Source organism: Bactrocera tryoni, unplaced genomic scaffold (assembly GCF_016617805.1).
Source record: "Bactrocera tryoni isolate S06 unplaced genomic scaffold, CSIRO_BtryS06_freeze2 scaffold_25, whole genome shotgun sequence".
NCBI classification, from domain to species: Eukaryota; Metazoa; Arthropoda; class Insecta; order Diptera; family Tephritidae; genus Bactrocera; species Bactrocera tryoni.
The window spans coordinates 28,434,684-28,459,711 of record NW_024395977.1 but is presented as its reverse complement, the minus strand read 5'-3'; the positions used below and the strand labels follow the sequence as shown (position 1 = coordinate 28,459,711).

At 34.5% G+C, this 25,028-nt stretch overlaps 2 protein-coding genes across 2 annotated transcripts in view; both read right to left on the bottom strand.

The window, feature by feature from the left end:
- Positions 1-25,028, bottom strand: part of LOC120780847 (dnaJ homolog subfamily C member 16-like) — a gene marked incomplete at its 5' end in the record, with an annotated part of 149,000 nt that overhangs the window by 121,814 nt on the left and 2,158 nt on the right. The gene's annotated exons all lie outside the window — the stretch shown is intronic.
- Positions 10,798-13,141, bottom strand: LOC120780976. Its single transcript, XM_040113201.1, has 3 exons — positions 11,578-13,141; positions 11,304-11,484; positions 10,798-11,243 (listed from the first exon to the last, which is right to left on the bottom strand). Coding segments are annotated over exons 1-3 (462 nt in total). The 5' UTR covers positions 11,580-13,141; the 3' UTR covers positions 10,798-10,964.

The following is a 25,028-nucleotide window of genomic DNA, read 5'->3' as shown; positions in this document are numbered from 1 at the left end:
CCGACTAAAGGTCCATTTTTCCTTTAAATTTGGGTTAGGTAAGCAATATCTAAAAAGTCCCAGAGAGTCCCAGTTCCAAACCACTACAGAAATGTTACATAATTTGTTTTCAACGAACTGTGAAAAAAACAGCTGCCCATACCTGCCCTCCTGGGAGTTATAGCGATTTTAGTATATCACTCTCAGTATTTATTCCATAGAAATAGAACGGAAATTCTCGGAATCACTTATTTTTTTTATTCTACATTTATTCTAGCACTCCACAAAAATGAGCATAACTCTCTTTAAACTGAAGTTATTGACTTCAAAGCGGTATCAAATTAAAGCTTTTATTGCCACCTTTTAAAAAAGAAATGAAATAGATTTTGGTTTTATATAAAATTTCAGAGTTTTTCAACAAATATCGAAAAATCATGAAAATTTTACGTTTATAATTCTTGTTCGGACCACCCTATACTTTATTTAAAAAACTAATCATAGGGCATTTATCAGAAATAAAAGAAGAATTAAAATACATTTTTTTTGTAAATTTTTCGAACAACTTTTTTTTTTTACTTTTGTTGAAAATTTGACCCAACAATTTTTTTCGGTGTAAATTTTTTTTTCTCTCATTCTGTTTGGGATTTCATTCTGACCAATCTGTAGAAGTTTCTCATTGATACAATTAAAATTACAGTTTAGGCAATATGATTTCCAAAAAATTCCGGTTTCGCAACACTGTGCGACGCAATACTAGAAACTGATGATTCAGATCTACCTGAAAATTTCAAATCTTCGGCTTACGCCAAATACGAAAACTGCTTAGACCGGTATGAAGACACAAAAGCAATGATATCAGATCAATTAAAACTGATTTAGTCAATTGCAAATACTCCCCACAGTAGAGTAGAGTTACCACAATTGCAAGCCCAAGAGGTAAGTTCAGGCATTTATCTCAAAGTGCCAGCGTGTGATACGGAAATATTTCATGGAGGTTATGAACAATGGCCGTCCTTCCGGGACATGTTTACAGCCGTGTAAACTATCCAAAATTATCACAAGCGCAAAAATTGTATCACCTCCAATACAAAACTAAAGGTCAAGCAGACGTAATGGTCAAGCAGTTCGCATTAAATGACGATAATTTCAATTTAGCTTGGGAAGCTCTAAGATCAAGATATGAAAATGAGAGAATACTAGTTGACTAGCAAGTAACGATACTTATGAACTTTCCTAAGATTCAAAGAGAAACCAGTGAAGAATTCATCAAACTAGAATCCACTGTTTCAAATTGTTTGTCGGTGCCATCGACACAAAATATTCCCACACACAATTGGGATCCTATTTTGGTAAACATATATTCCGCCGCATTACCAGAAAAATTGTTACTTTTGTGGGAGCAATCGCTCTCATCGAAAAGAAAATGCCCAACGTGGCAGCAGATGAAAGATTTCTTAACTACCCAATACGAAATTGCGGAAAGGGTAGACAAAAAAAAATAGTCAGAACTAAAAACGTTCAACACGACTTAAATCGAAGCTTCAATACACCCCAAGCTGGAAGCAACAATCATTTGAACAGAAGTTTTTTCAAAACACAAGCGTTCACATCTGAACAAAATAAATTCACTTCATGCGAACTATGTACAGGAGGGCATAAGCTAAAAACTTGCGAGAAGTTTAAAAATTTAAATGTCAATGAAAGGAACAACTTAGTCAGGTCAAAAAGACTCTGTACAAACTGCTTGTCCCACTCACACAGTCTTAATACTTGCGAAAGCAAGTTCAATTGCGTATATTGCCACAAAAGGCATCATTCTATGTTACAATAACTTTCCCAACACATCTCAAAGTAGCGCTTTTTCAAAAAAAGACACGGGTTAGTTGCAACAGCAACTTCCGAAACAAAAACTCCAGAAATTTGCCAAGAGACACCATGCTGCTCAAAGGCATTAAAAACTCAAACGCTACACAGCGAAAATCATAGTAAAGTACTACCACCCACAGCAGTTGTCTCCATCGAACATCGAGGAGAACTGTTCAAACTAAGAGCCCTAATAGACCAAGGATCACAACGATCATTCATAGCGTCTAGGGCACAAAATAGGCTAAAACTGCCAACAAAACATGCCAACTATGAAATTACGGGAATGGGCGGGCGAGTAGTACAAAACTCAAATAAAATCTGCACCATTACCCTAATTTCCCCTCAAGCGGATAAGCGCGTTCAAGCAGAAGCCATAGTCTTACCGCAACTTACCAACATCATATAGATAGCAAACATTGGCAAAAGGTTACACACCTAAAGTTAGCAGATCCCAACTGCAACACCCCCGCTCAAATAGACCTTCTATTAGGCAGCGATCTTATATCGCAAATTATACTATAAGGTGTTGAAAAAATTTCGAAAACATTACTGGCGCAAAATACCATTTTCAGATGGGTCCTAAGTGGACTAGTTGCGGAACCAGTCACAGCAATGACAACTCAAGTTGAGGAAAGGACAATTGAGAAAATTTTGGGAGTTAGAAGAACTCCCCCCCATTTCAATTACAACACCAGAAGATCAGTATTGTGAAGACTTTTACAAAGCCACAACTACTCGATGAGATAATGGTCGGTATGTCGTACGACTACCACTAAAACAACAATTTCCAGACACACTCGCCTTAGGTCACTCTCGCACCTCTGCAATACAGCAGTTTCTAAGTATTGAAAAAAACCTACTTAGAAAAGGTGAGCTCAAACAAGATAATGATGGTGTCTTAGAAGAATACCTCCATTTAGACCACATGGAGGAAGTAAGCCCATGCGAAAAAATCATAAAAGGCAAATATTACTCTTTCTACTTGCCATATCATGCAGTAGTAAAGCCTGACAAAAAAACCACAAAGGTTAGAGTTGTCTTCAATGCCTCAAGATCCACTAGCTCGGGGAATTCCCTCCCTTTCGTACACTACACGAACTGGCAGAAGACACAAAGCCAGAATTTCCATTGGCAACAAAAGTCTTTAAAACGCAAACGTATGTAGACGATATCCTGTCTGGAAGCCACAGTCTTCCACAAGCATACGAGACCTTATCACAGGTAATAAATGCCCTCAACACCGCAGGGTTTCCATTACAAAAGATAACAGCCAATCACACAAATATTTTTAAAAATATTCCAAAAGACCATTTGTTGGATACTAATTTCCTTATATTCGAAAATGAAAGTACAACAAAAACACTAGGCATCCAATGGAATGCGATATCTGACAAGTTTTCATACACTACAGAGTCCATATCCGCATTATCCGCCATAACAAAGAGACAAATTTTATCCTCGGTGGCAAAACTTTCCGACCCCGCAGGAGGGCTTTTGCCAATTATGATACAAGCAAAAATTCTGATACAAGAATTATGGCTAGACGGAACCGACTGGGACGAACAAGTGAAACCTCTTCGTTTAGAAAAATGGTCCCAGTTCGCTAATAATTTGAACGACATCTCGCAGATACAAATTCCACGGTAGGTAAACTACTCTCCCGAATACAAAGTGGAACTACACGGCTTCTGCGACGCCTCTGAAAAGGCATATTGTGCCACTATATATGTGTGTACAGAAATCGACGACGCAACTACAAGCCACCTACTAGCGGCAAAAGTAAAAGTTGCGCCTCTACAAACGCTAAGTCTCCCACGACTTGAACTCTGTGGTGCTCTGCTACTAGCAAAACTAGCTTCAATGGTGCAGACCCACTTAAACATGGCGAAATACAAATTATATTTATGGTCCGATTCCGAGATAGTTCTAGCCTGGTTATAAAAATCACCACCTGCGTGGAAAACGTATATTTCTAACCGAACGTCTGAAATACTTGACCTAGTAGGATCAGCCACTTGGCGACACGTAGCCAGTGCTGACAATCCTGCTGATCTAGGTACAGAGCAAAGGTCGCTCTTATCGCATCAACCCAAACGCGCTACTTCAGCCGCGATATAGCATTACTAAGAGAATCGAAGCCTATTGATAAAAAGAGCTCACTCTTAGTTCTAAACCCATTTCTAGACACGAAGGGTATACTTCGTGCGAATGGTCGACTTGCAAACTCAAGCCTAACGTATAATGAACGCCACCCTATAATCATACCAGAGAGGTGTCCGTTTGTCACTTTATTTATTCGATATATCCACATACTAATGTCCCACGCCGAACATCGCCACATGCAACGACCCAAATAAAGAAGTGCATTTTCATGTGCAAGACTGCACTATGCATAAGCAGAAAATGCGAACCCAGATTATGGCAGCACTTCCACCTGCACGCTGCAATTTCGCTCTGCCCTTCACCACCACAGGTGTCGAATTTGCTGGGCCTTTTCAGATAAAGGCGTCCATGCTAAGATCTCCCACCCTAATGAAGGGCTACGTAGCTGTCTTTGTCTGTTTCACGACAAAAGCAGTACACCTTGAGCTGTGTACTAATCTGACGACGGAGGCTTTTCTCGCGGCGTTTGCTCGCTTCGTCGGACGACGTGTTTTTTCATAAAAAATAATGAGCGATATTGGTAAAACATTTATCGGAGCTCAAAGAACTACCGAAAGACAGTTTGTGGACTTCACAAATCAAGTCTCACCTGACATTGTCCAAAAATACGCTCCGCAAGGTATCAATTGACAATTCATTCCCCCAAGCGCTCCACATATGGGCGGTTTATGGGAATCAGCTGTAAAAAGCTTCAAATCTCATTTTAAAAAGATAGCTGGCAACCACAATTTTAATTATGAAGAATTCACTACACTCTTAACTACAATTGAAGCCGTTCTTAATTCACGGCCTCTCGCTGCACTCTAGCAAGATCCCTCAGACTTTACTGCCCTCACGCCAGGGCATTTTCTTAAAGGAGCGCCCATTCTGGCCACACCTGAGCCAGGCGTGGAGTCGCTTTCCTTATTAAATCCTTGGGAAAGAATTAAAATTCTTCATCATGACTTGAGTCGCCGATGGAAAGATGATTATTCAAAGGACCTCCGCAGAAGGTACCAATGGAAAATCACAGAAAATGCGCCTAAGCTTGGAGATTGTGTCTTAATCAATGACGATTGTCTCCCCCCTACCGAATGGCGGCTTGGCCGCATAGAGAAGCTCTCCTACGGCTCCGACGGTCACATTCGCATAGTCGATCTCCATACACAATCGGGAACGCTAACCAGACCGCTCGTTAAATTATGCTTTTTGCCAACCGCAGATAAAATCGAAACGTAACCGCAACCAATAAACAAAGAAATAAAATATAATAATCAACTCATCAACTAGTAATAAACACCAATAAAAGACAAAAACAAAACAATGTCGATCCATATGACGACGCACTCTTGCCAACTTACGTGGCGCCACCGGTCATATGACTATATACACATATATGTATGATAATTAAAAATACTATTTCTTAACAGGTCAATATGGATGCCGAGATGCCAATGGTACCTACGCCCAATGTGCGTTCCGCCGTTACTGTTCCGCGTCCTAGAGCTACCCCAGTAGCAGCGCCGCGAACAACCATCGCTGCCGCACCTCCCCGAGAAACTCCATCGGCTCCGCGCAGTGACCCGCAAGCAATAGCTCCGGAGCAGCCACAGCGTCAATGCGTGCTGTGTCGACATCGGTTGCAATACTGTGGCATCTTAAAGGGGACACGGCCATTGCCTAAATTGCTTGGCGCCTAACCATCTCACGCGCGAATGCAGAGCGTCATCATACCCCTCGCGGCCGTACTGCCAGCCGAAGACTTCCGCGACCGCGACCGCAACCGCGAAGGCAAGCCTTCCCTTCGGAGGAGTCCCGCTCCTGGCGCCATCATCATACCACCCCGCATCGGAGGCGCCATCCTAGGCCGCAAGCCCGTCGTAAGACAGGCCTCAGCAACGTTGTTGCAACACTGCAACAACTTCAGAGGCTACTAGGCTGATTACTCGCCTAGGGGGGCCAGGATGTATAAATGAGCATCCTCCTCCGGACATCCACACATACACCACACTATCACACCACATCAACTCAACCTCGCAACACTGACACGCACCTTCACCATACTCACAAATCATCAGGGCTTACAACCCACATTCCACACTACACATGAGAGCACCACACATTGACACCCACATACACATACACCAACCCACCACATCACACCATCTGATCCCACACAGCAAAGGGAAAAAGGAACCACAAGATCAGTAACTCACTTCGTTTGCGACCTTCACAGCCACTTGTACGCCTGTGCGATAACCTTTTTTCGGCCTCTTCGATCGGTGCTCATCTTTTTCGCGAGTTATTCACTCCACGCTCCACCGGAGTTTTACGTCATACATTACATAAATTAATATATAAATTATTTTATATTGTTATTAAAACTTTTTTAATAAACCCCATTGGGACATTGCTCAGCTTGTACAACCCTACGCGTGTGCTTATACACTAATTTTGTTCGGAAACTAGTGGTGGAGTAAAAGGTGAGTGCGGAGAAGTTACAATAAGTAATAGGTAAGGCAGGGTGCTTATTTACATTACTCCTCACATATCAAATTATAATCGATTCGTAATCGTATTGTGTACTTCTAGTCAACCATAAAAATATTATTTTTTAGATTATAGTAGTAGTCTTGAATGCATATCTGAATTAATATTTATGAGTTGCTTTATTATGAGGAGCTGAATGAAATTACATACAACAAAAGGGTTGCACTCCAACCAATGGTAAGTGTCATATTTGGGGCGTGTTCTTGTCTAGAGGCCCGTATTTCGACCGTTTTTAGGCAATTGATAAAGAAAAGCATTTGATATTTGTACTATCCATTTTTTAATAATTTGTTTATTTATTACAAAATTAGTTTAAAAAATTTGTTCATTGAGTTATACGTCCTTAAAGTTAAGGGAAATAAAAGCCATGTTCTCGTCGAAATGATTTCTACCCTTGTGAGCATCTGAAAAGTAGAATATTGATGGATTCTTGATTAGTGCGAATGTCGCTTTATTAAAAGCTGCAAAACTGATTTTCATAAAATGGCGGCTACTCCAAAATACTATATATATAGATTTTTTTTTTATCTTTTCGTACAAGTTCAGTTTGTACCATAGCTGTATGCTACAGACATAAAAAAAATTTTCGGAGATGACACTATTAAATAATAGTCTATGCAAAATTTCATTAAAATATCTGGTCAAACAAAAAAGTTTTCCATACGTTCAGATTAAAATACATAGTTTTCTTAAGCACATAGATTATGTTAAATTTTTTGAAGATATCTCGTCAAATGAACAAAACAAGCACTTGATTACGATCGTTAAGTTTGTATGACAGCTATATAATTGCTATGGTAGTCCGACATCGGTCGTCGGGGCTTCTAAACTGATCCAACACCGGTATTTATCAAGTAAAGAGAAATGCTGAAAATTTCTGTAATCTCTATTTTTTATTTTTTTATGTTTGCAAAATATATAGATACAGTTACTAACAATAAAATAGATGGTTCCGAAATAATTAGCTATCACTAATAAAAAAGTTGGAAAAATTTCCGATTCGAATTCGATTCATACAATATTTATCTTTTAAAACACCATGAGGATAGCTGTTACACTTTACTATTATCTTAGTGTTAAAAAAAAAACTAAACAAAAGTTTGCCTTCGTTGTTGTGACAAAAAAAATATAATCAAGTAATAAACATATCAATTATAGACGTTATTTAGTAAACAATTTTATTGTACATATAAAATTTTTAAGATATTTATTCAAACTTGATATGTTGTTATAATTAAGTTTTATTTGTAGAAGAAATGGGCCGAAGAAATCATTACCCAGCACCATCTCGAAATCTTATAAAAAAAATTGCATAATAACTGTTATACCCAAAGGAATATTGCAAAATAATAAATATCCCAAAGATCTTAAAAGAGTGCGAATGGAGGGGACACAAAAATTAACTTTTTGGTCAATAGAAATTTCACTAAAAAATTCATTTCTGCGAAAAAAGTTTGTGCGTAAAAAGTCACAGGCACAGAAAAATTTTTTTACGAACATTTAAAAAAAAAAAATTAAGAAATTCGGTTCAGTAGTTTTCCGCCAATCCATATCACCGCAAAGTCGTTTTTCAAAAAACATCATTTCGAGATATTCGCGTTTAAATTTTCAAGTTCGGGTTTGGGGCCGCGACGAAGCGCGCGGTTAGAAGTGCTGTAACTTTTTTTCTACTGTTCGAATCTCTATGAAAATTTGAGAAAATGTTCTCAAGGAGTTGTTCTTTAAGATAAAGCAATAAAAAATTTCGATTTTTTGAAATTAAAAAAGGTATATAACCCCTTAAATAGTTGTCTGCTGATAATACTGAAATTTATATTAAGACATTTTTGCTTTTGAAACCCTTAAAATAAATATTATTAACAATAAAATATAATTGTGAAAAAAATTACTTGTGAATAAAATTTTAATTTTATTTTATTGTCAGTAACTATAACACAATGTGATAAAATAGGTGTCCGATCCCACAACATTCAGGTCTAAGTATACTGAACGGACCATAAGTTTAATGTACTATATATCTCCAAAACCATTTAACCTTAAAACCGTGAGTTGCGCACTCACTCGCACTTATTTTCAGCATTATGATAAACTATAATTTTAGTTATAAGTTGAAAATTTTTTAGGTATTTAGCTCTTATAATAAGAAAGTTTCGGCGTTTTATATGCTGAGTACTCTATACGTAACTTGGGGCACTCAGTATATATATTTTGAATGAGAAAGCAATTTTCTAACGGTTTTGATGATAATTATGCATTTCGCCTAAAATTTTCAAGTGAATAGTTCATTTTCGTTGTGACAAATATAATTTTTTGAAATGAACGAAGAATTGGAGATTTATTTGGACAACTTACGGCGTGAATTGACGGAAGATGAGGAGAATATTTCAAATTATTTGCACGATAATGATAGCGATGATGATGATGGTGGAAGAGAACCTATATTTCGTGGCAACCACCAATCGATACCCAGTAACAGGTCCAGCTTCGGAGATGATAACGGTTAACGCACTTTTAGTGATTTTCATCATAACCTTTGTATGGGAGGTGGGCGTGGTTATTATGCGATTTTTAACCTGTATATGGAAATGCCTGAAGGAAACGACTCTGTAGAATTTGGTTGACATAGCTATAGTTGTTTCCGAGATATGTACAAACAACTAAGTAGGGGGCGGGGCCACGCCCACTTTTCCAAAAAAATTACGTCCAAATATGTCCCTCCCTAATGCGATCCTTTGCGCCAAATTTCACTATAATATCTTTATTTATGGCTTAGTTATGACACTTTATAGGTTTTCGGTTTCCGCCATTTTGTGGGCGTGGCAGTAGGCCGATTTTGCCCATCTTCGAACTTAACCTTCTTATGGAGCCAAGGAATACGTGTACCACGTTTCATCCTGATATCTCAATTTTTACTCAAGTTACAGCTTGCACGGACGGACGGACAGACAGGATTTCAACTCTACTCGTCACCCTGATCACTTTGGTATATATAACCCTATATCTGACTCTTTTAGTTTTAGGACTTACAAACAACCGTTATGTGAACAAAACTATAATACTCTCCTTAGCAACTTTGTTGCAAGAGTATAAAAATAAGATATTGGCAAGACATAACTACCAAAACTATTTACATCCTTTGAAGAAGCTATCAACACATTCGAAGAAAAACGTGCTGATGCTTTTAAATGATCATGACAGCGAACATGTACATAAATCCTATAATAAAAAAAAATAAGTCATACATGATTATAATGATCATAAAGGTGGTGTTAATACTTTTGACAAAATACTACGTGAATTCTTTGGTAAAATAAAAACAGAACACTGACCTATGGCATTACTTTATAATACCCTGGGTATTGCTGGATTTGTGCAAAATAAAAACAAACCCCTGGCCTATGTCATTATATGCTGGATATTGTTGGATTTGTAGCGTTCAGGCTGTTTGATCTTAGTCACTCTATGTGGAACACCAATAAGTCTGAAAGGCGCAGAATATTTTTGAAAGAACTCTCTATGGAGCTAGCGTAGAATCAATTACAAAACCGATGCAAAACAAAAATTAATTCTATAACTCAAATTGAAATGGACTTCATAAATTTCAAAAAGGTTCCTGCAGTGGCGAGATCATGTGAAGCAATACAGGTAGGCTTTCAAAATTCATTTTTTTCAAAATTAGTTTATTTTCAAAATTTTTTTACCATTTTCTTTTCTTGCCATAGATAAACACTTGGAAACGGCGATGTGAAACCTACAAAACTGCTAAGATCGATAATCAGCCCTATTCTGCATTTCGATTACGTTCCCGCTCTACGCTCCGTCTGAATCGAAAATAGGTATTCTGAGTTACGATTGGATTGAAAGAAGAAGAGGAAGATCTGTAGCTCTTTCGAAGTCAGCTGTTTGCCTGGAAACGTGTAAAAATGAAACATAACAAAGCAAAAATACACAAATTATTGTTGGTTTATTAAAATAAAGAAATTATATCGCGTTTTTTTTTTTAACACTAACATGGAATCAGTAGCGGCAGCGATATTACTTGAGGAGGAGAGCAATGCATTATTCAAAATATGCCCTACATTACTCTATTAAATAAAAACAATTGCATTCAGTGCATTTTACAGCTCCTATATTAAAAAAGTAAATGCTTTTATTTCATTTCACAGCTCGTTATATAAATGAATAATAGTAAAATAAATTAAAGGCTAACAATTAAAAATGACTACTTTGAATCCGGCTTATAATTTGGACCTAATCTTAGCATTTGCATTTTTATTTCTACTTTTTCCTTCACCAGCTCTTCCTTAATTCTATTGTGTCGCTTCTGTTCTTCAGGTTGCTTCACTGCAGTCTCCGCCAAAGTTTCTAGAGAACGATTCATGTGTCGTAAATATGAAGTAACTTCTTCCATTTTACCAAAGGCAGCTTCATTGAATTTTTCGTCTCTGCATAAAATTCTTTTTGATTTGTATCTGTTGCTTAAGTAATGAAGAAGTGCTCTGCTTGTCTGCTCTCGCCTCTCTATTTTGGCTGCTAGCTCTACTGGTTGAAGGGATATCATCCGTTTCCAAACCCGTCAAAGCTATCACCTTTTCATCAAGAGGGCTTATGCGTTGTAAACGGCAAGGACCTCCACCGGTGCTCATCCTTTCTTTTTTGTTATGCGATAATTTTCGCTTCATGTAGCATTTCCAGTCAATCCAGACCTGCACGAAAACGTTAGATTTAACTTAATTTTTTAAAATTAATTGTAGGTAATACCTTACCTTTCTCCATGTATTGGAATCTTTTGTTGGTGGGCCAAGTGCATTTAAATTCCTTGCAACCTCCTCCCAAAACTCCTGTACTTCTTCCTTCGGTCGCTTTTGGAAGCCCTGCGCAATATCTCTTTTCGTGGCCATCATATCACACAATTTTTCGTATTGCTCTGCCGTTGTTACTTTTGACCTGCAAACATATCAAAATATATCATTTAAGCACAAACAACCAAGGACACCACCATTATGTCTTTTACAACTATAATCTTAAAGTTTTACTTACATATTTGAGGAAATTATTTTATCCAAGTGCACGAAAATGAATATATAACGGCTTTCCGCCAACAAAACTTCAACGTACAAAAACGTAATTACGATCGCAATGCAGAATACATAGAATTGGAATTTTCGAAGTTGAATCGAAACGCAGAATACCAAAGTTGCCAATCGGAGAAAATTTCGATTCGAGTAGAAATGCAGAATAGGGCTGAATAAAACAACAGCAGTTTGTGACCATTGCCTTATTCCATTCTCCAAACACTACATAAGGGCGTGTGGAAAGCACTATTTTGCGAAATATAATGCCGAAGCTGATACGGACTCCGACAATGATGAAGATGCGGACAACAACGTCTACGCCCAGTCAAAAAGACAGCGAAGAATTTCACCCATTTGAGCAGTTCGTAATTAAAAATTTATTTGATTTTCATATACCTTTGTTTCTAACAATAAAAACACGTTTCATTAACTTATTTGCATAAACAAGCGAAATATTGGCGTTTCTATAAAAATCTTACAAGAACTTCTACCCACAGTGTGAAAATGGATGAAATCAGAGAATAACCCCACTCACTCCACATATAACGGTACCGTTAAAAACTACTAAAAGCGCAATAAATCAATAACTTAATATGCCAGAGACACCAAATTTTACCTCCGAAAGGATATGAGAAGGCTTTATAACAGCACGAGTGGAATTTGGACAATGGGCGCGGCACCGCCCACTTTTTGGTGAAATTCCATATATCGGGACCTGACCGACCGATTTGTCAAAAATTGGTTGGATCGAACCAATACTTCACTTAGCCCCTAAATATTTAATATAAAAATTTTCGAACTTCGGGGTAGCTTTGTTTCGCATATATCGGCTAATATGTGAGTTATCACAATGGAAATAAGAGAGAGTGTTTTATTCATATCAGAGTATCTTTGTGCCAAAAATAGATAAATTTTAAGGATAACTTGTCATAGCACCTATATAACTAATATCAGGATTTTGGAACATCCGGCTGACTTTAGTCTATATGATTAGTTTTACATCATAAAGTATTTTCCAGGCTTTGATTCTTGCAAGTTGCAAGAGTATAAAAAGTTGGGTTGCACCCGATTTTAGCCCTTCCTCACTTGTTATACATATATTTTTAACTTTTATATCCACTAACACCTCACTAATTCGGTTGCACACATTTGTTTTTTATTAAATAGTGCATAAATCTCTTTAACTCGATATTAAACTTTCGTCAAAATCCTTTATTCATACAATAAAAAAATGGGTGCAAGCCACCAAAAACTAAATGTTACCATACTTTGTAAACGAATAAAATAAATTAAAAAGAAATATTATTTTGTCAATACAAAATTCATTATCGTGGGCTGAGTAACGAGTATAATTCTCTTTTTTTTATGAATCCCGGTTTTGGTCGGCCAGAGTTGTTTTGTTTTTGTTTTTTTTTTCTTTTTCTTGAAGCGCCGCTGAAGGCCGTCAACACAAAAAGAAGGTCAACGCATAAGTGTTGGTCAGACCAGGGTTATTTTTTTAAAGCGCGGCCGAAAGCCGCCAATGCAGAAAGGAATTCTATGCGAAAAACTAATAATGTGTTATTTATTTCTTTCCATTAGTATATTATTTGATTTCTTTTGTAAAATATGTAGATAAGGTAACCATTATTATTTATAAAAATTCAAACATTCTATTATTGTGTAAACAAAAAGAATTGAACTTAAATTTAATATAAAGGTAAAAAACAAAAATGTGAAATTCATTAAAAATCGGAGAAACACCCATTTGAAATAGTTGAATTTTTGAACTTTAAATGCAAATATCTCCAAACCATAAGTCATGGGCAACTATATATATTAACCCATTTACAACTATTGTACTCGCTTGTGTACAGAAAATCAGTCAAGTTTAGGCATTCAATGCTAAGTATTTGCACACAAATTTTTGATCATATGCGTAGTTTTATTCCTAGAAACAACAAAAAAAAAACATTCGCTTCACGCGAATTCATAACGGCACTTTTTGTGGCGTCAACTTCTGTCCGGTTTTTTCATATTGTGTGATTTTGTGTCTTTAGTCATTATTTTGCTGTTGATGAGCTATTATCTGTGAATTGTTAGTTTTAAAATTGTGTGTTGTGTGAGATAAGACTAAAGAGATCAATTTTACAAAAAAAAACCCATTTGAAAAACCTATTCTTATTTGAGATATGTGCCTTTTAAAAGTTGTGTACCCGCTTAGGTACAATGGCAAAATGTGTAGGTGAAATAAAAAATTGTATCTTTTGGTTAGGATGGCTATTTCCACTTCGTGTTTTTATGGAAAGAGATATAAACAACTTTCACAGGCTTTAACTGACATCGCGGATGATGATGAGGCAGATGACGTCGATATCGTTATGATTCCTCCTGAAGTCGATGTCAATACTGACGAAGAGGAAGGTGATGAAGATAACATAAATGAAATAAACTTGCCTGGCGACGTTGCTGGATGCGTTGAAGTATTCAATAACAGCATAAACTTTGACATCGAAGATGAAATACCGCTTGCCCAGCTACAAAGAATGAGTGCTGAAATACGTTTTGTAAGCCCTATTTGGAACAACGAAGCATGCAACTTGACAATGGATTCGACTACTATATATACATATAGAAAATAAGATGAAAATGAAAATGGATTTGGATGGTAGAAGTCCCGTTGAGGTATTTGAGACAATGTTTGATAAAGCCGTAGGAGCAACGAGAGAAAATAGAACTAAAAAATGTCCTTTGAATCCAAAAAATATTTCCAAAAACAAGCAAGAGGATATTTCAAGATCAAATACGACGACAATAATAAAATATTGTTTGTCAAGTGGAATGACAATAATGTCGTAACTATGGGAACTAATTTTGATACGGTTGAACCGTTGAAATACGTAAAGCGTTGGTCAAAACTGGAACAAAAAAAAGATAAGTATACCTCAGCCAAATTTACTTTCAAATTACAACCACGGTATGGGCGGTGTTGATCTACATGATCAGGCCGTAAATGTATACAAAATTGGGATTCGAGGCAAAAAATTGTGGTGGCCGCTGTTTACTTCGATGATGTGCTCCACAATGGTAAACGCTTGGAATCTGTACAAAGACGTGAATAATAGTACCAAAGATTTGTTTGAGTTTCAACGTGACATTACGCGATACTACCTACGACACTACACATTGAAAAGATATTCTAAGCGCGCGTTAGCTCCAAGTGTTTCTACAGCTGGAGGAGCTGCTTTGTGCGTGGAACGCGACTGTTTTAAAATAGCCCACTCATAAATATTTTATACACTTTTGACCATTGTACTCGTGTGGGTACAGCAAAATTTTCGTATATGTAAGAAAAAAAAAAATTTTTTTTTGTTCATCTCTGCGATGGTATAAATCAATAAAAAACTGAAAATTTTAAATAAACTTATTTTTTGACTCCTTGGTTGTAAATGGGTTAAAGGCCTGCACAAGTTGATTATTTTTCTTTGCACACAGTGTGATTCGGTAAAATTGCAGATGTTAATTATTGAAAAAAATATTTCATAAATTTAATATGAGTAATGATATTTTGATTTATGCTTGTATAAGGTATTAAATTAAATACTTCGATCACTCGCTAATCCATTTTGTATAAGTTTTCTGCAATTTACAATATACAAATAATTATTTTTTTTTTTTTTGGAAAAATTTATTAAATTATTTTGAAAATGTACAAATTTATTATTTAGTACTTTATTTTTATAACTTAACACAATCGTCTTAAGGTGAGAGCCTGCTTTAGAGGCTTCATAAAATCGAGTTTTTGATCTTTGTTTGGGAGAGAATCATCTGAAATTTTTTTGGATACGAAATCTTTGATATTTATTTATCGGACGGCGGGCAGGATGCAGGTCGCAATTTCTATCGGAAACAAAAAATTTCAAGCGATTCATATTTGTTAATAACTTATCTTCAGTTAAACCCAGAAAGTTCCAAAAAATTGTACAATTCTACAATTTTTTAAAAATTAAAAAAAGTGGTTTTTGACCAAAAAACATTACTTTATGTTTAAAAATATGTTCAAACTTGACTTCTCTTATTCTTTTAGTTTAAATCAACGTAAAAATGAAAAACCAAGAAATCGCGAGTCAAAGTTTTCGCTTTCTGCCCAAGCGCTCATATATCTGATGGACGTTCGGTCACTAATTCCATTCTAGCTTGGACGATATTTCGAATTCCTATCTATATAACTTTGGGAACATATTCTTAGCTTCTAAAGCAGGCCCCCTTTAAGACACGCGCTACTAAAATGAAAATTACCAAAATGAAACTGCCGTCGGTAAATGAACTGTGTTGCCTCTTTAAAATTTTCATAGAAATGAAAACTGATCTGTCACACTCCTGAAGTGACGGTTCATTGCATGCAAAATATGTATTCCAAAAGCAATATGGAGTCTTCACAAATAATATGTACAGCAATACCGTTAGTATACAATAAATTTTTGCATAAGAACACGTTAAAGAAAGCGAATCATTCGAATGGTTTATTTGAACAGTAATTCATTTTTTATACATTAAAAAGTGTTTTTAAATAATAATATGGATATTAATATATTGAATTAGCATAACTTTAATAATAATACTTAATATATACGAATAAATAAACATATATATGTATTATTAGAACATGGCATAGCTATAGAACTTAATCTCTGCCCAGTAATGAATTTTGTATGGAAATTTAGACTTTTAAGGCGTTTTTTCTATAGGAACGCCTATGTTTCGCTTGCTTATGCAAATAATTTTGTCAAACTTGTCCTTATTGCTAGAACAAGGTATTTTGATTGAAAAATATAAAAAACAAATAAAGTTTCAGTTTCGAACTGCTCAAATGGGTGAAATCTTCGCTGTCTTTTTGAAGCATTTTGATTGGGTGTAGACGTTGTTGGAGTATTGTCCATATCTTCATCATTGTCTGATCACGTATCAGCTTCGGTATTGTATTTAGCAAAATAGCACTTTTCACACGTCCATATATAAGGTCAAAAATTGCTGTTGCTTTACTATCAATCTTAGCAGCTTTCACACCGCCGTTTCAAAGTGTTGACCTGTGACAGGAAAAGAAAATGGTGAAAAATATTTGAAAATGAACTAATTTTGAAATAAAATTAATTATGAAAGCCTATCAGTATTGCTGGACGCGAGATCGCCACTGCAGGAACCCTTTTGAAATTTATAAAGTCCATTACAATTTTTGTTGTTTTGTTTTTGTTTTGCATCGGTTTTGTAATTGCTTCTGAGCAAGCTCCATAAAGAGTTCTTTAAAAAATATTTTGCGCTTCTCAGATTTATTGAGGTTACACATAGGGTGACTAAGATCAAACAGCCTGAACGCTGCAAATCCAACAATATCCAGCATATAATGACATAGGCCAGGGGTTTGTTTTTATTTTGCCAGAGAATCCACGTAGCATTTTGTCAAAAGTATCAACACGACCTTTATGCTCATTATAATTATGTATGACTTGTAGTTTTTTTGTTACAAGATTTATATCTTCGCTGGCATGAGCAATTAAAGTACCAGCACGTTTTTCTTTCAATGTGTTGTAAAGCTTACTAAATGCATTGATTTTTAGACACTGATTCAAACACACACAAAGGTTGTATTCCGCAAACGCAAATATTCCGAGTCATAGCTTGTGAAAAAGTTGTGCATCGTGATATTCATACCCCGGTCCAACCGATATTGAGTCGCAACCATCGGCATTTCACTAATTCGTTTCTACCCATTTATTTTATATTAAATAGTCAAAAAATAGCATTCTTTTGTTTCACACAATAACAAAAGGGTTACATTGTAACAAATAATCAGTATTATCTTGTGTACATATTTTACAAAAGAAACAAAACAAATAATAGACCAATGGGTATTAATACATATATATCACATTATTAGATTTTCGCATAAAATAACATCTTGCATTGGCGGCTTTCAGCTGCACTTCAAAAAAATAACCCTAGTTGGACCAATAATTGGGCTTCTTCACTTATTTCGCGTTGAAATCCTTTTTGCGTTAGCGGCCTTTGGCCGCTTTTCAAAAATCCACTACGGCCGATCCAACACCGGGATTTATCAAGATAATGAAAATTCTGAAAGATTTTTCGTTAATCATCACGCGAGAATGAATTTTGCATTGACGTTATAATCTTCTTTTTTCTTGTTTTTCGATTAATAAATATGCTAAGACTAATTTTTTGCTTGCTTGCAACCATTTCTTTATTTTATGAATAAATAGATTTCAAGGAAAGTTAAACATGGAAATAAAGTTATTTTTACACTATTTAATACAAAACAAATGTATACAAACAAATTAGTGGAGTGTTAGTGGATATAAAATTTAAAAATATAAGTGTAAAATTCTCTAAAAATCAGAGAAACACGCATTTTAAATATTTGAATTTTTGAACTTTAAATGCAAATATCTCAAAAACCATAAGGCAGCGGCAACTACCTCCAGAGTAAAAAATATACATGGTTATAGATAGGTATCGCAAACGCTTAGTTTACGAGATATAATAAAAGTTCCTAAAAATCGAACATTTCAATAAGTTATTTCACTATATTTAACCCACTTTACGCACATTCTTCACTTCAAAATAAAAAAACTGTAATCGCTGTCATGTGATAATAAGCAAATATGAGCATTTCACTGAAATTCCTCTTTATTTAGCAATCTTAGTTCTAATAAAAAAAAGTGCCTGTAGATTATATTCCAAACTGAAATGAGTATAAACACTCTTTCCATGCATATAAATATTTTCTTATTTTAATTTAAGGGGTATTCTGGTCTAGAAGCATGAGTTTCAGATAATTTTTGAAGTATCGTAAAAAAAAGGCAATTAATATTTTTACTATCAATTTTTTTATTAGTATTTGTTAACTTTAGAAGAGTACATAAAAAAATTAAAAACTAAAACAAGTTAAAAATATTCAAAAATTATGAGCTGACGAAGTGGAGGGTCTCTAAAAATTTCCACGTGACCATACCTATGATTTCAACACTCCTAGTTATCTGAAACCAAAAAAAAAAGATTATTAATATAGAATAATGTCGCAATGGCCGGAACTACGGAAAAGTGGGAAACAATTTGTTTCACAAAATGGCGACTGCCTGAAAAAAAAGTTTTTTTGGATAATTTTTTCTGACTATTTCGAATTTTTTAAAAATAATAAAAATAAAAATTTGGGGATGGGGCTAGTTCCAACCATAGACAAGCCTATAAAGAAGACTCTATAAAAATTTCAAGTAAATCGGTACAGTAGAACTTGAGAAATCGTGGGTATCGTTCCGAAAAAGTCAGTTTTGAGAAAAACGCGTTTAAAGTTTCGCGTAAAGTCTTTTGTTCGATCAGTTCTGGCCCAACCAGTTTGGATGGCGGGTCAGAAAAATGCCTATATCTCTGAAAATAATTTGAATTTTGAAAAATTCTCTTGTACATACACATATTCTTAAATAGTTAAACTTTGAAAATATAAAAAAAAATTTCGTTCTTTTTTTTTAATTTCTAGACCAGAATAACCCCTTAATAAAAAAAAATATTATATAACATTATAGTAAACTTTAATTTTATTTTAATATAAAATTGTAATATATGTATAAGAATATTATATTAAAATCATATACATTTCACAATATTATAATATAGGTTTACTTATCTAGGTTTATTAAATAGAAATCACCCATTATTCATATGCTACTATGAACAAATTGAAGATGAATTTTTAATTTATACTTCGTTTTTCAAGTCGGTAATTTTCTTTTTCTGTAAATTGGTAGTACTGTTAGTGACATCTAAGCTAAACTTCAGGTCAAAATATTAATTAGTATTTGAGATATGCGTCGTTTTGTGGGGCTCTAAATGTGAATTCTTCGATTTTTACTATGTATAAGTTTATTGAACAAAGAAGTGCGATAATACACCATCTCATACTGAATTGGTTGCTCGTGATCATTTCGCCACATTTTCAACTAATATCGTGTCGCAACTTCTCGATATGCAGCAATTTCATATGACCACTCCGAAGACACCGTTTTGGCTCAATTGAGGATTTAAAAGCTGAATCGAAGAAGGCTCTGAAGATTTTTCCAAGTGACAAAATTTACCTTTCAATTTGATCACAGTGGTATATGGAAAAAGTGTTCACATACTCAATTATAACGTGAAAGTACAAACCAGGAAAACGCTGACGTTATAAAAACTCTACATATTCGGTTTTTAAGATGAACGCTCGTTAGCCTCATAATTGTAAACACTCTAACCTTTTCAGCTATCAGTGTGCTAAGTGATTTTTTAATTAATAAATGTAGCTAAAATTGAACAAAATAAAAATTAAATGTGAGTGCCGTGGGAAAGAGGAAGTTTTCTTGATTAAAAAACATATGGTGCTATAAATGCTTAGTTTGCGAGATATTCGACTTCAAAGTTCAAAAATTCGAATAATTATATATATATGTACATATATATATTTCTTATTTATAAAACCAGCAAAAACTGTAAAATGTGAATTTTTTTTTAATGTTTACAGTTTATTCAAATGAATTTGCAGTAAAAAATGTGCATAAAGTGTGTTAAATGTAGTGAAAAAGCTTGTTGAAATGTTCGAATTTTTGAACTTTGAAGTCGAATATCTCGCATATACATATATATATATTTATATATTTTAAATCTAACGTTTTACACAAGTAGTGGACGTCTCTTATGTGCTAACAATTATAAGGAAATGGAGCGCTGCCATATGATAAAATTCGCTGAAATTCCACTTTTCGCTAAAATTCCTCTTTCAATGCATATGAATATTTTCTTTTTTACATATATTTAATAAACAAATAAGTAATATATAATAATGCTACGTACTATAGTATAGAGCATAAACACTATTCCAGCATATAGATATTTTCTTATTCAAATTTATTAAACAAATAAGTAATATTACATAATAATATTACGTAATAAAATAATAAATACTTAGGTTACCCCGGGTATTGGACCAGGGTTATTATTTAAGATTGTGGCCGTTCCAAATCGCTAATAAAAATGTAAAACAATGAAAATAAGAAAATGCGAAATTTAAAGGTATTGTATGAAACTTTTTGTAATGTGATGCATAGTAGTATTAATTTTCAATTAAAAATGAGCAAAAACATTTCTTAATTGAGAGCTAAATAGCCGAATTCATTCAATTAAGTATTGAAAGTTCAAAAGTCATTATTTTAATAACAATAAAATTACAAACAAAGAAAATTAGTTTCAACATATATTAAAAGTCCAATATTTAATATTTTTTTTTCGTAATAAACGTGGGTTCTTTTAATTTAAATGCCCAAAAGTAATTATTTTGTCCGATCTGACCATAATGTAACATTTTACAAAAAACGCTTATTTTGAGACGCTCTCACACTGAAATAAGTTGGCCATCCTTTTATTCCTGGTAAACACTCTAACCTTTCAGCCATTAGTGCACTAAGTAATGTTTAAATTAGTAAATTAGTAACAATGTTTAACTGTTTACACATTTTTCACTTTTTATATTAAAATACAGACTAAACATTGTAAAAAGTTCATATTTCACTTTTATTTTGTTATTTTTTAGTTAAATTTATTAAATTAAAAATCACTTAGCACTCTCATGGCTGAAAAGGTTAGTGTTTACAATTATGAGAAAAATCAGCTTTGCCACATCTTAAAAACCGAATATGAAGGGTTTTTTTAATACAGCGTTTTTTGTTTTGTATGTACTTTCATGTGATTTTCTTTTATTAAAAAATATTTCCAACATGTTTCAAACCATTTCCTGGACTATCTGTCCAGTCATGGGTATGAGCACCAACGGGTTAATCACAGCGACCCCGATAATTGGTTCGTCGCAGAGGACGGAACCCGCATCGAGTTCCAGTGGCGCGTAATTAAACGGTTTTTTAACAAAGACAATTGGAATAATTGTGAAGATTTTTTTAACTTAATTTTTGAGTATATTTGGAGGAAGAATATTGCAAATAATCATTATGATCCCTTTGTGAAATTATTAGAAGCAATTAAACATACTTATAAGTCCTAAAGCCGTTTTTTTTCGTTACAATGAAAAATTTATTTCCGATGGTATTTGTTTCCTGCGTTTGAGTTTTTTTTATTAATTTTTATTCATTTGATAAATGTGTAATTATGGTAACACTTATTATCTGTCAACTCGGAACACTTTTATTACTGTGCATGTAATGAAATTTGTGTAAAATATAAAATGCTTATTATAAGCAAATATAGATTTAATAATTACTGAAAAATAAATATGTAGAAACAATGTAGTGAAGTGCAAGGGTATAAAAGTGCATAATATGCAAATATCTCGAAAACAAGATAAAATTTGCAAAATTTTCAACTTTAAATGCAAATATCTCGAAAACTGTAAGTTTGCGGCAGCAATAATTAGATATATTCTTAATCTGGAGCATCAGCTCTATCCAACCATAACCATATTTTTAACCCTGAAATCGTGGAATGGCTTATTAAAGCCGGCCCAGTTCTTTCGCGTTGAACACCATTTTGCGTTGGCGGCCTTCAGCAGCGCTTCAAAAACATAACCCTGATCGGACCAACACCTGGACATGCTCAGTTCTTTCGCGTTGAATTCCTTTTTGCTTTGGCGGCTTCGGCCGCGCTTCAAAAACAATAATCCTGGCCGATACAACACCGGGATTTATCCAGATAATGAAAATTCAGAAAGATTTTACATTACTCATCACACGAGAATGAATTTTGTATTGACGGCATAATCATTTTTTTCTAATTTTTATTCCATTACAAAATGTGGCAACACGAATTTTTTATTTGTTTGCAACCATTTTCTTATTGTATGAATAAATGGATTTTAACTAAAGTTTAATATTTAATTAAAGTTGTTTTGGCTGCGATTTAGAATAGCATCCCCCGATTTCGGGGTTAAAATGGGTATGTACGGATAGGGGAGGTTCTCCAGATAAAGAATATATATATATATATATATAGTTGCCGCTGACTTATGGTTTTTGAGATATACTATTTAATACAAAATAAAGGGTTAGAAACGAATTAGTGAAGATATAAAAGTTAAAATATAAGTGTAAAATTCATCACAAATCGGTGAAACACACATTTTAAATAGTTGAATTTTTGAACTTCAAATGCAAATATCTCAAAAACCATAAGTCAGCGGCAGCAATATATATATCACCTGAAATGCAAAATAACGTATAATCAAAAAATCCGAAATTAAGTGTCTGGGTCGGCTTTAGTATACATATATAAAGTATATATATAAAGGAGTTTTACTCGAAAAAAAAACCTGACACGGCAACGCAAAAAGGAGTTTTACTCGAAAAAAAACCTGACACACCCCGGTGTTGGCACAGCCCGGTGTTGGATCGGCCAGGGTAATTTTTTTCCTGCATTTGAGTTTTTTTATTTATTTTTATTGTTTTCAATCGTTTTGGATATGGTAACGCTTGTAACGCGTGTAATAACACTAGTCTACAGGCAATATGCAACTGATTGGCTATTGGTGTTTTTATATTAAATTAGGTGTACTAATAACCAATTCATATTTAAAAATTCCGTACCACGTAAGATTTTGAAGAATTTCAAAATTATTTTTTTTACGTAGTATTAAGTAAATTTTTTGTTCTACTTGCGCCAAATCCATATATACTTTCGAGTTATTTGTTAGTCGAGAGTATTTAAGATATTTCTCGTATGTCTTATCTGTTTTCTTTCTTGTTTATCAATTTAAAACTTGAAGGTAGTTGTATATTTATTGCGATAGACGTGGAAAGTGAGATTTTTTGATTAAAATGTCTAAAGTACGAAAACGTGGTTGTAATACATCGACTGATTAATTTTGTTATGTTTGTGGCTTGTATACACCTAAATCTTATGCCAGATTAATAACTAAAGTGACTGAATTAGCATATCTCAAGTATTTTGGTTTTCCTATAGTGAATCAAGATCGGAATTGGACTCCTCATATTTGTTGCCAGACTTGTCAAACTTAAGCCACTGGCTTAAAGGAAATAGATCATCAATGCCCTTTGCTATTCCGATGATCTGGTGTGAGCCGACAAACCATGCTACCGATTGCTATTTTTGTATGACAAACGTATATGGATTTTCAAAAAAAAATATGCACAAAATTCAATATCCCGACATATCTTCAGCTAAACGACCCGTTCCTCATGGCGAAAATTTACCATTTCCCGTTTCACCATTGCCACAGGACTTAGATACAGAACTTGGACGTTGTGCAGTTGATGATGATATAGAAGAGAATATTATATCCCGTAAAAGAAGCAAAGAATCTCCTGTGTATCAGATTTCCGAAGATGAAAAAGAAAAGAAAAAAACACATTTGATCGAGCAGCCTGAACTTAATGATTTAGTGCGTGACCTTAACTTATCTAAACAACATGCAGAACTTTTAGCATCAAGGTTACAGCAGTGGAATTTACTGGCCAAAGGTACAAAGGTCACCGTGTGGTATCTAAACGCGTAATGAAGAGTTTGCCTCTTTCTTTACATTACGAGATAAAATTTGCTTTTGTACTGATCCTGCAAGTGTTATGGAGAAGTTAGGCTATCAACATAATCCAGAAGAGTGGCGTTTATTCATAGACTCATCTAAGAAAAGTTTAAAAGCCGTTCTGCTACATAATGGCAACACTAAATCTTCAATTCCACTTTCCCACGCTGTTGATATGAAGGAAACTTATGAAAGTATGTCATTGATTTTGAATTGCACAAACTACAACACATACAAGTGGCAGATATGTGGTGATCTTAAAGTCATAGGACTACTTCTTGGGCTTCAAGGGGGATTTACTAAATACTGCTGTTTTTTGTGCCTTTGGGACAGTAGAGCAAAAACATTACAAAATAAAAGATTGGCCGCAAAGAGGTGATTTCGTGCCGGGTGAAGCTAACATCAGAATATACCTCTAGTTGACCCTCGTAAGAATTTGCTGCCCCCTTTACACATAAAACTCGGATTGATGAAAAACTTTGTTAAAGCTTTAGATAAGAATAGCGAAGCTTTCAAATACCTCAAAGAAGTTTTCCCGAAGTTAAGTGACGCTAAAAGAAGGAATTTTCATTGGACCCAAATCCGAAAAATTCTGAAGGACAAGCAGTTTGAAGAGAAACTAAACCCCGTTCAACGTAAAGCCTGGATATCATTTAGAAGCACTGTCACGGATTTTTTAGGAAACAAAAAGTCTAACACGTATGAGGAACTAATCGACGAGTTGCTGGAAAACTACGAAAGAATAGGTTGCAGAATGTCACTAAAAATTCATTTTTTACATTCACATTTGAGTTTTTTTCCACAAAATTTGGGTTCCGTAAGTGATGAACAGGGAGAGAGGTTCCACCAAG

Coding starts and splice junctions, on each gene's coding strand:
- LOC120780976 (XM_040113201.1), bottom strand. Junction 11,244..11,303: donor ATTCCAATACATGGAGAAAG/GTAAGGTATTAC, acceptor GTTTTCGTGCAG/GTCTGGATTGACTGGAAATG.